Here is a 14,172-nt window from a genome sequence, read left to right as displayed (position 1 = left end):
TCAAACAGTGTAAACATGTTTCTTGTATCCAATACTGTAGACAATTAGTAATTATAGCCAGTGCAGTTATAACAAATGATAACTATTTATAAAATGCCATTTATATGTGTGGGTTTAAAAACAACTCATACATAAGTGAGCTATTTCGTAGAATTTGAACTTAAAATGTTATCAGTCGATGCACTTGCATTCCTTACAAAAAAATGCATACAAAAAAAAATAATGTAGCCACCCTCTTTTATATTAAATGAAATTACAAAATCAAGAAGTTAAAAGGAGACCATAAACGCGTATTGGTTAATAGAAACGACTTAACACAAACATGTATTTTTATTTTGACTAAATCCCGAACCAAAGCATGGACAAAAAACATGAGTCGACAACAGGTCACTTTTCCGCTATTTTGGTGTAGCGGCTCCAAGCGCCCAGGTCATTGTATCAGCTTTTGCCACTTGTTCAGCATTATGAATGGGGAATTTTACGCAGCATTTTCCTCGGCCTATCGCCATCAATACCACGTGGCCTCTCTCACAAGTAGATGGGGCACATGATCACTGAGGAATGTCAACAATGTAGAAAGGCGTGGCTTTGTGTCAATCACGGCGGGCGTCGAGTCTACTATCGCCATGGGGGAATAGGTGAGTCGATTTTTCGCACCTGCTGAGTTACAATGTTTGACAAAAGATAGTTAAATAACACAAATCAAACCTGTATTTGTATAGATTACATGTTTGAGAATGTGACCATGTTATTTTTCGTCGTGTTTGGGGCAATGAAAAAGGTAAAAATCAGCAAATTTGGTTCACACCTGACACCCCTATTTACGGTGACAAGTTAGTTGGTCGTGGCGTTGTTGGGAATAGGAGTCCGCAGGTTGTGTCGTCCAGCGAGTATATTCGCGTAAGTATTTATTGAACAGGAATTGTATAACCGTCAATGTATTTGCCGATTACCATTCTATCGTATGTTCCAAAATCCTTCGCGTTGTAGAGTTCTAAGTCTGCCATCTTGGCCAAAAGTTTCGGGGCATTTTGCGGTACAAAAACAACATGGCGGTGTTCGGTTCAGTGGAGGTTGTTCTGTAGTGCTGTCAAAATGTTTCAAAATATCCCGATTATCGTTCTGATAAGCTTACATATGTACACTTTTACTAGTTCTGCTTTTATACCAATGATATAAGCGCGTTGTTGCTACTTTCCAAAGCGAGCGACTACCTTGTTTCGTTGGCGCACGAAGTGTGAAGTTTGTTGTTGTATCGGCAGTGTACAGGCTATGCTGGGCTCACGTCGAGGTGATGCGAGAATTTCAGGTATGCCTGTTGCAGGAGCTGCTGGCGCCGCACACATCACAGCCTATCTAACACGTTAATGTCAGCCCCGTTTTACGGCTGGAAATGTCGGGGTACATCACGATGTTCCTGCAACCCTTGCAGCGAACCAGTTTCCTGTCCCAGTCTGTTAATGTTACATCACGGGGTGCTCGGCCAGACCAGCCACAACAACGTCCAGCTGACGCACTTAGCATTTTACTCAAATTATATGTTTGCTGCTAGACAACCCCTCAATAGTCAGAACAGGCCAGCGTCATTTCCTTTTCTAACATCGTGTGTGAGAGATAGCCACCGTTTCATCAGGTCAATATTTAACTTAGATAATGTTATATATTTACATTCATTCCGATGATGTCAACACTACGTATGGTAGAGGTGATTGAGTCATATTGTAGAGAAATATTGTTGAATGTGTTCATTGTGATAAAAGATTTGAATGGACGACATTGAATGTGTGTCAACTGTGTTGATACTGAAAGTTAACCACCATATGACAGTAACCTACTTTCAGCCTTCAGTGTATAAACACTGCAACAGCAGGCTGTTATTTCCTTGGTTTCAGTATTTAACGATTATTAAGTGCCTTTCATTTCAGTATGGAGATAGCCCTTGTTTTGGTCTTTGAAATGTCCTTCATTACAGTGTACATGTCATACAGACTAGCTAATGTAATATATATATATATATATATATATATATAGTGGATGTGTGTGCGTGTGTGTGTGTGTGTAGTAGGTATAACATCCTGTGTGTCAGTGTGTACAAACTAGATGTGTAATGTTTTTCAGTGTGTGTTGACTAGGATTATTCCCTATTTTCGGGATATATTGACTACATGTGTCCTATGATTGGTGTGTATTGTCAATGTTTTGTGTATCTTGTTGTATACAGTAGTTATATCCTACCTTTCAGAGCGTTATGGTTAAAATATTGACATCCACTATTAATACTAAGATGGTAAAGTGTTGTGTTTAGTGAATTTGCAAGGACATGTTAGTGATTGGGATAGTCTTGTGGTTATGTTATTGCTGACCATGAGGAAAGTGTTGTGTTTATTTCTCACATGTGTACTTTGTGTTCACAGATGCAATATTTGCTGGAAGCTTGCTTCATTCATAAGTGTAAAGACAATGAATACTGTTCCTCAAACAGTTCTGTCCAGTTGAGATAACTGTATTACTTCCCCTGTTTCAGTGTGCGCCAAGGTGTCTGCAGCCAAGACCGGATAGACCAAGAACGAGGCTGCACTCTGCATGAGATACCACAAGATCCCGGAATGTATATTATGTCGCTAGACAGTGTCACCTAGCGACAAATTCGTAGCCACAGCCCATTAGGGCTCTAATCCATTTCGAAGTTTATTGTTTATTGTTCCTTGCCAGAGGTTTTCAGTTGTGGAGTATTTATATGGATACCATTTCGTCCAACAGCACCATTCAATGTCAGTGGAGGATTTTACTTATGATACAAAGAAAAAACCTTAGTCTGGAGCTGGCGTAAGTTTGATATCCAGTCTCAGACAGTTTTCTGTTGCCATTTCAATACTTGTGTGAATCCAGCCTTCAGTAACCATATATGTACCACATGAAGGAATACACGTCATATTTGTTGGGAAATACTACACATTTGGACATACCCTATGAACCGGATGAGCGGAGAGCGAGCGGTACCACAGGCAGCAGGTAGGCGTCCACTTTTGTCCACGTTTGTCGGAAATAACCGGCACATGCTTCAAGAGATCAGAGACAATCTCAGCCATTTGAGAAAAAACCAAGAGGGAAATGCGGCAGATCTGGCTAACATCAAGCCTGAGTTATCCCAGAGTACACCAAACTTGGTGGATAAAAGTGCTGCAAAGATGACCCGTCTGGATTTATACCACCAGAAGGCATTGGCCGAGATTAGGGATAGTCTTCGGCCTTTCCAGACTGTGAGTGATACCAGTAGCACTGCCAGCAGTAGCTCCAGCTCACAGGCCAATGGAGACATCGATGTCAACAAGCAGATGCTGCAGCAGCTGGTGGCATGTGGGATTGACGAGGTGAGTACCTGCTGAAAGGGTTGTCCCCAGTACATGGTTGGTTTACAAGAACCAGGGCGTATTGATAGTTGGTTTCCAACAACATATGAGGGTTGTTTTGCAAGAACATGTTGGTGTTGGTTTAATGGAATCCTGTTACAAGGGTTGTTCCCCATACATGGTTGGTTGACAAAAACCTGAGAGTATTGGTTGGTTGGTTTCTAAAAATGTCAAAGTTGGTTTACAAGACCATGTTGATGTTTAATGGAACCCTGCTACTGGGTTTGTTCCCAGTGGTTTCTAACTACAGGATAGGATTGTTGTGCTGGAACCCCTGTTAATGGGGTTGTTCCTGAGTACATGTTTGGTTGACAGAAACCTGGGAGTGTTGGTTGGTTTAAAAGACCATGTTAGTTTTGGTTTACTGGAACCCATGCTGCTGGGGTTGTTCCCAAGTACTTGGTTGATTGATTGGTGTCCAGGAACATGTCATGGTTGGTTTACTGGAACCCCTGTTACTGGGGTTCTTTCCATTATTGATCTGAAGTACGCACTTGGTTGACAGAAACTAAGTATTTGTTGGTTACCATGAACATGATGACATTGGTTTTAAGAATATGGCAGGGTTAGCTGGTTTTTAGAAATATGGTATTGTTGCTCATGAACATAATAGAATGTGTGTAAGGTTGAGTGGGTGTGTAAGGTTGTTACCTTGACGGGTGGAGGATATGTGTCAGCTGGAGGGATGGGAATGGGACCTGCTGTAATTAATTAGGTAGCTGGTCTGACAGCATTGTTTGAGTGAGATGATTCAAAAAGCTATAACAGGAAGGATAGGATCAGGGTAGCCATGTACTCTTTTCCAGGTGTTGTTGGATTCCTCAAGTCAAACTGGGTTCTTTATCATTACTGTTATAAATGTTGTGTTTTACTGCTGTTGTTCCCAGAGCCTGCACAACACAGGGGAGGTCACTCTGACTTATTGAAGGCAACATTGACATGGGGCCTCTCTCCATAGTACAATCATATGAGAAGATCATACAAGAAATTTTTTAAAAAGAATTCTGCTATTTTTATCAAATAATACTACTAATGTGTTGTGTATATTACAGACGTCTCTGAATATAGATATGTATTAATGATGAGAATTATGTTGTAATTTACACTGATACGAAATACAGTATAGTATTGATTATGACATTTTCTAGTTTGTAGAGTTTAGATTACTCACCTAGTTGTATTGCTGTGAGATAATATTAATCAAACAGCAGAATGTGTAGAATTACCTTTAATGATACTGCCACACCTTGCCCAGCTAGATAAGCATGGAAACCCTCCCTGTTTAACATCCACCCAGCCTCTTAAGGTGTGGAATGGGGGAACATCAGGAAATTGTATATCTCATATTTAATTTCAGTCCTCTAAAACTTTGAATTTAGTTCGGAAATTTGTTGTAGATATTGTAGTAGTCATAAGAATTTTCTAAAAGTTGATTGTAATAAATAAGGTCAATATGCACTATTCTAGGTTAAATGTGGTGTTGTGATATGAAATGGTCCCTTGGTGATGGGTTTTGAGCCTGAGGTAATGATCAAGTGATGTACACCTTTGGGGGTACATAGATCAACAATACCCCCAGGTCATCCCATAGGGCATGCTGTGGATCCCAGTGTGGGGTGGGACCAACCAGGGACCGCTAGGAGAGGAGACAGTGTGAGATCCAGTTTTGGAAAGACCTTGACTTACCTACAGGAGGTACACAGTTGGACAGTGACCTACCTGGTGAAATAATGACAGTGTAAATTGTGGTCTGCCTATTTGTGGAACAGGACATTTTTACAATGTATATATATGCACCGTGCTGTGAACATAGTTGACAATGTCATGTGACACAGGGTGTTTTAGGAGTTTTTTGTTGTTGTTTTTTAATTTCAATGTTTTTATTGTCCAAAAACCCTGTTACAGGTTTTAGGATCACCCAGAGGATGACTTTCATTTTTAAAGAATTAAGTCTCACTTCTTAATTTGACATTTTCTAAAAGAATGTAAAAGAAAAAAAGAAAACCCATTCACACTCAAAATGTTGCGAGTTTTGATAGAGATCATACTAGCTGTTTTACAGTGGTTTTTTTTATATATTTGGTGATGCTCTTTCACGAAGGTTTTTAGATGATTTCACAATAAATGCTACGTAGGAGGAGTATTGTGATCCCTTTTGTCATGTTTATCAGAAATTTAGGTGCAAATTGTTATGTTTTAGGCAAGGCCATATAAATGTGATGAATACCTTCGAAATTCAACAAGCGGTAAAGAAGATATTTCTAACAAGGGAGATAAGTTTCAATGAAATGGGAAGGAACTGAACTGTTAAACAATGTTTTGTTTCAGTCTGTTGCAGATGTTTGCTTTAAAAATGTTTGACAATTATTACGAGTTATTGTTTTTTAAGATTCTGAAAAAAATATACGCAACCAGTTTACGAGTGGTAAATTTGATTTCTTCTATACGTGTAGGCTGTGTTCAAATCAAGACATTAAGCAGATCCCACCAGAGGACAATTAATTTTGTGTTTACCAGGGAGATCAAAAACAGAATGCAAAATAACTTAATCATTGTTTGTGAAATGAGAATAAATTTTTTAGATTGTATCATCATGATTGTGTATTCTGTAGTACCATTGCCTGACCTGTCTATTTGTAATATGTTGGTTTTAGAGAGAAACTGACACCCTCCTCCTCCCCCCCAACCCCCACAAAACCCCCCAAAACCACAAACACTTAACTTAGCTAAGAGAATTGGAAAAATGTTTTGACATGTGACAATATTCTCATCAGCCATCTCTTTCATTTTGATGAAATGAAAAAAGACAACATTTTATCACTGCTTATTGTACGAAATAGCAATTAAAAGACTTTTTTTGTAGCCTAAAAACACAGTCATTATCTTTTGGTATCTTGCCAGGTTAGAACTACACCTACTTTGAATTGAACGGCAAGACTTTTATAATCCGAGTGGTACAAAATGAAAGGCCAAAATTAATGTTCTGAGAATCTGAAAATAGCACAGTAATCATTTGTTTGCACAAGAAAATAGTGCAAATAAATGTGTATTTTTTCTGTTCCTGTAACCATTTATTTCCTGTAACTGGGTACTGTCATCTGTTTGAATGGTGCCTAATTATTGGGTGTTAGTTGCTGTAACAACCTCACAAAAGATGATGATATCTGATTATCAACAACAAAGTCTGTGATTGTGGGTCACTTGTATCCATGAGTTAGGCAGTCTACAGGTTTTGGGGATCAGGTCAGTGCCACATGTCTTAATTTGTGATGGTTCTGCTGTTATTAAGCTGAATGTGTACTGGTGGACAAGCCTGTCTGAATTCTGTCCCAGAAACGTTTCCATGTTTTGATTGATCATGTCCAACAGTGTTATCAGGAAAAAATATTTCATTTTCTCCAAGTATGGCAACAGTTTATACTGTTTCATCTTTGTGAGTGAGTTGGCTCTTATGCTCCTTTTATCAATGTTCAAGCAATATTATGGCAGGGGAACTCAAGAAATGTACCCATGTGGGAATCGAACTCTGGCCTTCAGTGTCACTGACAAATGCTTTAACCAACTCACCTTACCACCTCTTATCTTTGTGAACATGGTCAGTGATTGCACACTTGTGTATCATTGGTTTTGTAATGAGAGTATTCAGCCATGACACTGAGCCATTGATCACCTACTTGTAATTGTACTATTATCCACTGTATGGATTTGAAGTATTTAATTTTCTGAATTCTAACAAATACCTCAGGAGGTATTATCTGTTCACTGATCCCTTGATAAAGATTTCAGGTGTGATACCGAATTATTTAGGATTTTATGTGTGGTTTAGTTATGGCAATTGAATCACTGGAAGATTGAAATTACAACACTGACATGAAATGCCTAGTTATGACCTCATATATAAATGTTGTTTTTGGATTGGCTAATAGGGAACATAAACAAATATCGAGGGTCATCAACCCATGCCCCCTCATGAACATTGAAATATAGTATAACATTAAACCAATTTTTGTAATGGTCGATATTTTAAAATATAAGTTATAAACGGCAAATTTGACTGATAGTCACAGTTGCAGATAAGCTGTCTTCACGATATACGCACAATATATTACCTCAACCGTATCTATTGTCCTCATATAGTTTTAAAAATTACGAGTGAGCAGTAGTGTGATGACACTGTGCTTAAATAACCTTTGTGAACTTTCAGTCCCTCTTTGTCCTTACAGATCTTTAATTTTTTGTTGAGTGCAGGCTTCACATATATACATGAACATTACAACAGTGGATACTGAGACTTACATGAGTGGTGTGAACTTCACGTGCGACACACCGACAGCTTCGCATTAACTGAATGTTACCATCCCTTGAAATAGTATTGTTAGCATCACTTGAAATAGTATTGTAAAGTATCTTTAAATTATACATCCTTGACATATTTCCTGTAACTGTACTATTTTCAAGGTTTGATAAACATGGATATTAGCATTCCTGTTTTGGGTTAGGAGTGTAAGAGAATACAAAGTTAAAGGCTCCATTCACTAGCAACAATATCCCCAACTGTCTGTCACAGGAAGACAGTTCTCTACTCTCTACATATTCATGCAGTGTCATTATGAAGCTGATCCATCCCCTTTGTTAATAGTTATAGTTTAGAACTTTATCGAGAATGCAATCACTGACAAAGTAAATGTCAGATTTGATAGTGTGCCATGATAGGACTTATTAGGTATGTTAGAAGCGACCAGCTGATTGTGGAATGTGGACTATGTTTATCAGCATTAGCTGATGGATTGTGATAAACACTGAAACAGACTGGGTGTGTCTGATGGTGACAGATCAATCAGTGATGATATGCGCAAATTAGATATCTCCTTAGATTTATACACAGATAAAAGTCTGACCATTTTGGTTGCCTTGGGTGTGGTTTTAACCTTGCCAATGGAATTGTGTCCCTGCTAGCTGTGTAATGTAATATCATTACTGACAGACAGTTTGGTAGTATTCTAGTAAACTATTTTCACACCCCAGATCAACTTTACCAAGTGTTTTTACTCTGTGATTGACCGATTCTTAAATGCTGTGGTACGTGTATGAATGTTACTGCTCTTTGATTCTGTATGGGACCTGATGTTGTGATGCAAGGCAGAGGTATTCACAGATACACATGATTAATTAGATGTGGAAATAGATGTTTATATTCAATTTTCTCTTGCTTGTTAAAAAATTTGATCCAAATAGTCATGTATACAGAGAAATAATGTCCCACCATGTACACTGGGGAAATAACACTATGCCATCTACACAAGGAATAACACCACACTATCTGTACTGTTGAATAACACAATGCCCTGTATACTGTAGAGTAACACTGTCCCACACCACATTTTGAGGGGAATAACACTATCTATGTCATGTTTATTGGGAAATCACACTCAAGGTATTGAATCAGGAACAAAGAAAATAACAGGGAAAAAGGATATGTTGGGCTCATTCTAATTTTCTTTTCCACAACCCAAAAGAGAAACTTTTGCTTTTAGTGCTAAATTCATTTATTTCCTTTGTAGCAAGAAACCAGTTAAGTAGCAGCTAAGTGCTATGTCTATTGCCCGATTGTCTGTTAAAACATGTTCAGCAAATTTGGCTTGCCAAGAAGTTAGTTAACACCACTACACAAGTGATGGAAAGCGGCCAGGGTATAAACATGTTATCAGCCTACTTCCATGAGCAGTGATAACAAATATCTTATCCTGGTGTGACCTGATGTGATAAAATAGCGTACATTCCAGCCTATCTCTTGCCTGGGTTATATGCTGGGATGAAGATGGTTGTAGTGGGATGGACAGTATAATAAAGCCAGGTGGCTTGCACTTGGTCCGCAGGCTACAGGAAGGAGAGGCAGTTCCTTTCTGACAGCTACTGAATAGTCCACATACTGGCTCTGGGTCATTACCAGGAATCAATGGTTCACAGAAAGCAGCCACTCCTGTAACAATGATATATACACATGTACTAACCTAGGGGCAGAAGGACAAGAGTGGTAGTAGCTAGTTTATATCCCACTTTCATCATACTTTTGCTACCATGGAGTTGTTTGTTAACTTTCGTAACTACACTCTGATGGCGTTTCAAACCCCTCCTCTGACCATGTTTATGACTCGGTCTTGTCGAGTACTATTACCAAATAAAGATAAATCTGAATTTCCAAACATGGCTCGGAGAACATCATGTATCCTGAGGGCAAAGCAGTAATACAGTCATTCCATTTGTAAATATGTTTACCTTTGCCTCAAAGTTTATGTTTATGTTGTGCATTGCATAGTTTAGTGAAGCTTCAAAGCTCAGTGGTTCCACCATCCGTATCAATGGGGGTAAGCAGTTTTACTATTTGTTTCATGATAATTAACCCATTTGTTCATTTATTGTAGTAAGTGTATATCTGATATATTGTATGAGCCGTGTTTTGTTGCCTGATGCATATCTGATTTAGATGACCTTCCTTAAAACTGATAATTACTTACTAATCTGAGATAACCATAATGATATTGTGCACTATTTATCAGAGAGGATGTCAACAACCTCTTGACCTGGATCAAGCGTTATTGTGAAAGGGTATAAGTTGTTTGAAATATAGGTTGTGGATGCCCGTCATTTGTCTCTGCTCCTTGTCTTGCTGCAACTCAGTCCTGCTGGTGATGTTATCAGATATGCATTGAGTTGTCACTGATAATCACATCAAATGATACAGTGTGATAACATAGATATAACATGTCTACATTTACAGGGCAACACCTTCCAGCTTATCTGGCTCTTTATGTCAATTATCATTACGATTATCATTACGAGATGATTGGGTTTACATGTGTCAGTAAAAGTCTTGAACATTACTTTTGAAAATATTGTTCAGTGTTCACACATTCAAAATTTAGTGCATCTTACTGAACAATGACAGATATCTACTTCTACAATATATATCATTTAGAGATATCTGTAGATCCAGGAAGAAGAATGTACTTTCTGTCAAGGCAATACTGCGAAGTGTTATATGATATATTTACCAGGGAGTCATGTAGTATGCATGGCATTGGGCTATATATTGTGACTTCACCGTGGGTGAAGGTATGGGGTTTATACAACAGCTGGGAGTGCAGAGGAAGATACTGACTGTAACATTATATACTTGGAGGCGGCCATGACGTCATCCATCCCCACGTTAGCAGGTAGTTGTAGTCAGGTTACTGAAGCTGCTGCTGCTGCCACCAGGGGGCGATATGCTGGATTCGCTTACACACTTGCTGCTCTCCACATGTTGCATGCACTGCACACACATATGTATATCTGAATCTAAATAATAACATCTAGGGCAGATTTACTGCTTGTATGTGGGTCATTCTGAAGGGGCAAGTATGTTTATTAGAATGAAAAGTAATTTATGACTCTGTTATGAGTTTTAATGTGTTAAATCCAGATGGTTTATATATAATTATTGCCTACTGGAAAACAACACCTGCATCTATAGTATTTTGCAATTCGTAACCTGAATAACTGATCCAATTATTGGCCTGTAGTTCACCTCCAGCCAAGTCTGACTCATTTTTATCTGTTGTCATTTTGTCTGCTTTTCCACGGGAAATGATGTTGCAGTGGTTAATGATATGCACTTGAATCTCTGCTTTGATTGACGACATAGATAGAATGTCTGAAGCCCCATTTCTGGTGTCACCCACCAGCATGTATGGGATAACAGCATAGTCCCTCACTTCTATGCTTAAAATGTTAAACCAGCACTGAAAAGTTTGTGACAGAATGTGAAACCCAGTCTGATTATCTGACCCTTGTGGCACATGCGCCATTTTTCCATGCGACAACTACCCAACAGGAAATAGGAAGGCACAACAATTTTGATAATATAAATTTTGATAATATCGGTACATATTTGATCTGAAATGTTTTAAGCCTAGGTTAGTTGTGTGGAGTATTGAATCTCAGGCCCTGTTATGTTCTAATATGCCCAGGAATAAGTTTGGTATTATTGGTATTACTGCTGTGCAGTGTTTGGTTTAGGTGTAGCCATTAGCAGCATTGTAAACATACTTTCTCCATATGAGAATGAAATTACCAGGGTGTGTGTGGCTGTGTTGATGAGCAGGATTGGGAGCAGCGGTAGTAACAACACTGTTTGAGTCGCCACCTGCATCTGCTCTCTCTTAATATTCAGCCATGTTGACAGTAACATTTCTGTTCCTTGTGTGTGGGTTTTATCTGAGAAATAGTCAGTGTTTCTGTCACTCAGGACAAAACATGTGTTTATCAATACGGTATATATAGAGAGAAAGATATGTTGTAATATATGTATCTCTTGTACAAGGCATGTTGGTGTACTTCAAGTGGTGGAATACACGGTCCTTCCTGTGAGATACATTCATGTGTAATAAGTCTTCCTGATTGGAATAGGGGGTTGGGGAAATAAATTTTCCTGATTTTGAAGATTTATGTTTCATGTGTAAGTGTCTCTTGTAGCTATGTAATGCACAGTAGATAAGGTACAAGATAATCATTGCACACATGATCTATGTGGAAACCCTCAATTGCAGCTTTGTTTACAATTGTGTATATGATAGCAGATAATATCTATGCTACCTGATTGATTATTTGTAAAATTTGGCCTCCATATTTTAGTAGGGGCTGAAATATGTTTCCAGTTGACTCCAAATGAACGGCTGATGTCATCTTTCCGTGCAGAGGTTCTTTAGTGTCAAATCTTTTCAAACAGATTTTGGTACATAATGAGGCACATGTTGTTCTAGTGTGGCTTATGAAATACCTGGACCCAGTAACCGGCCATGTGTGACAGTGCCCCATCTGCCACCTTGTGTCCTTTCATCCCCTTCTATCCACCCCCCAGAACATTGAGAAATGTTTTCAGTCATACACAGAACCTGTCCAGCCTTGAGGGGTATTGAGAGTTTTTTGTATGGTATGAGTGAGTCCTTCAGTAGCCTGTTGACTGGCCTTAGTAGGGTGTTCATTGGAGCATGGCCCAGTTAGGGGGGCCATTGTTCAGTTCCACTGTTCGTAATGCATGGAATGTGTGCCCTGGGCTAACACGGGTCACCACCTTACCACAGGAAGTGACTTACAGTCACATTGAGTAAGTTCCGTTTACTTGGTGACTAGACAGTAGAATGTGATGCTTTGCAATAAATATGATAGGATGTAGTACTGTGGATGTGGAGAGTTTAAAGTACAACATAATAACTTGTGTTGATGTTATGAAGGGGTTGTGAAAAGAAGCGATCATTTGTGTGTTTTCATTATGTATAAAGTCGTGTTAACGTTGTCTATCACAAGGTAGCTGTCAGTATATAATAGTCTGGTTTTGGTACGTAAGTATAAGAACTTGGAAATAGCATGATTGGTATATATGCTGTATATCACGAGATAGCTGTCAGTGTATATAGTGTTTACTGCTTAGTGTTATTGGGGGTTACAAATAAAGCATGTTCGGTACATAAATTGTATATCACAAGGTGGCTGTCAGTAAGTATAATATTTACTGCATAGTGTGTAGTGTTATATGAACTTATCATGCTCAGTATATATCTTGTTTGAAAATTGCTAAAAGCAGCATAAAACTATACTTAGTCACTCACTCACTTACATACATTGTATATGACAAGGTAGTTTTCACTATATCTTCTATGTGTAGAAGTTAGCTCCCTTGTCTTTGTAGTGTGTAAGTGTAGTGCCAAGGTGTGACTCAGAGTAAATGGCTCCTCTGCTAATTACCCTCTCCACGGATGGTGGCAGTGGCTACAGTGTCAGACATGGAGAGTGCCTGATGCTTCATACCTGACATTCCATGAAGAGATGATCTGTGCGGGATCTGTGATGTGGTCCCCACAAGGAATGCCTCATAGCTTGAGTTCACTGTACAAAATATGTTGGCATATGGGGAAATGACTGGACATTTACTCACAAAACACTCTTTACAAACACTGTTTAGAAAGTCTACTGGAATAGTGGCTACTGTGTTATTGCTGAAACAGCCTTGGTAGAAACATTGCAGTTTTTGTGATGTTGGAGGGAATCTGTTTATTAATACAGTCATGTTTCATTAATCCTGTTTGTGTGTACTGAAGTATCTGTGGTTGATCTCATTTGATTGACTTTAATTCATTGCTGCATCTAAATACTTGTGGTTGATATGTACCTTCTCACTTGCATGTAGTTTGGCAGCAGTCCCCTTCATTCCATGTGGGTTTTTCACAGATGCCTTGGCATTTCTTCAGGTTGTATTTCTCATCAGAGCAACTGAATTACATTTTGTTTTTAAAGCACAGAAATTCAATTGAGCTCTCTCCACCTTGCTAAAGGACTGTTCTGCTCATTACATGTTAGCGGTTGGGTGAGTTGTATTTGTCATCCCTCTCAAGGAAGTTGGTGAATATAAGGACATTTCATTTATGGTAGCAATGGTACTGCACATAGAGCTTCATTGTTCTAACACAAAACTCTCAAAATGAAACAGATCTAGTTATACCTAGCCAATATATATCCTTCCATAGAGATTAATGGTTCAAAATTTGTCGCCAGCAATCAACCCTGGGTATTTGACAAGTTGAGTGAACGCTTTAATCACAGGGCTACCCAGCACCCTTGAATAATGCTAGAAGCATCATGAGACTTTGGTGATGCACTCTGTTTTATGATTGTTCTAAGGTTGTGTGTACCTTGTAATACCATTATGGAGCAAGTGATATACAAA

The 14,172-nt window shown here is 38.7% G+C and overlaps 1 protein-coding gene across 1 annotated transcript in view; it reads left to right on the top strand.

The window, feature by feature from the left end:
• Positions 1 to 827: 827 nt before the first annotated feature.
• The window catches only part of LOC137287489 (serine/threonine-protein kinase LATS1-like), a 37,524-nt gene continuing 24,179 nt past the window's right edge, over positions 828 to 14,172 (top strand). Inside the window, exons 1-2 of the mRNA XM_067819822.1 lie at positions 828 to 900; positions 2,525 to 3,371. Of these exons, the coding sequence (XP_067675923.1) occupies positions 2,970 to 3,371 (402 nt within the window). The 5' untranslated portion in view covers positions 828 to 900; positions 2,525 to 2,969. The remainder of the gene's footprint in view (positions 901 to 2,524; positions 3,372 to 14,172) is intronic.

This window comes from Haliotis asinina, chromosome 6 (genome assembly GCF_037392515.1).
Source record: "Haliotis asinina isolate JCU_RB_2024 chromosome 6, JCU_Hal_asi_v2, whole genome shotgun sequence".
NCBI classification, from domain to species: domain Eukaryota; kingdom Metazoa; phylum Mollusca; class Gastropoda; order Lepetellida; family Haliotidae; genus Haliotis; species Haliotis asinina.
Note: the sequence above shows the minus strand (reverse complement) of the source record. Positions and strands in the feature narration are given on the sequence as shown.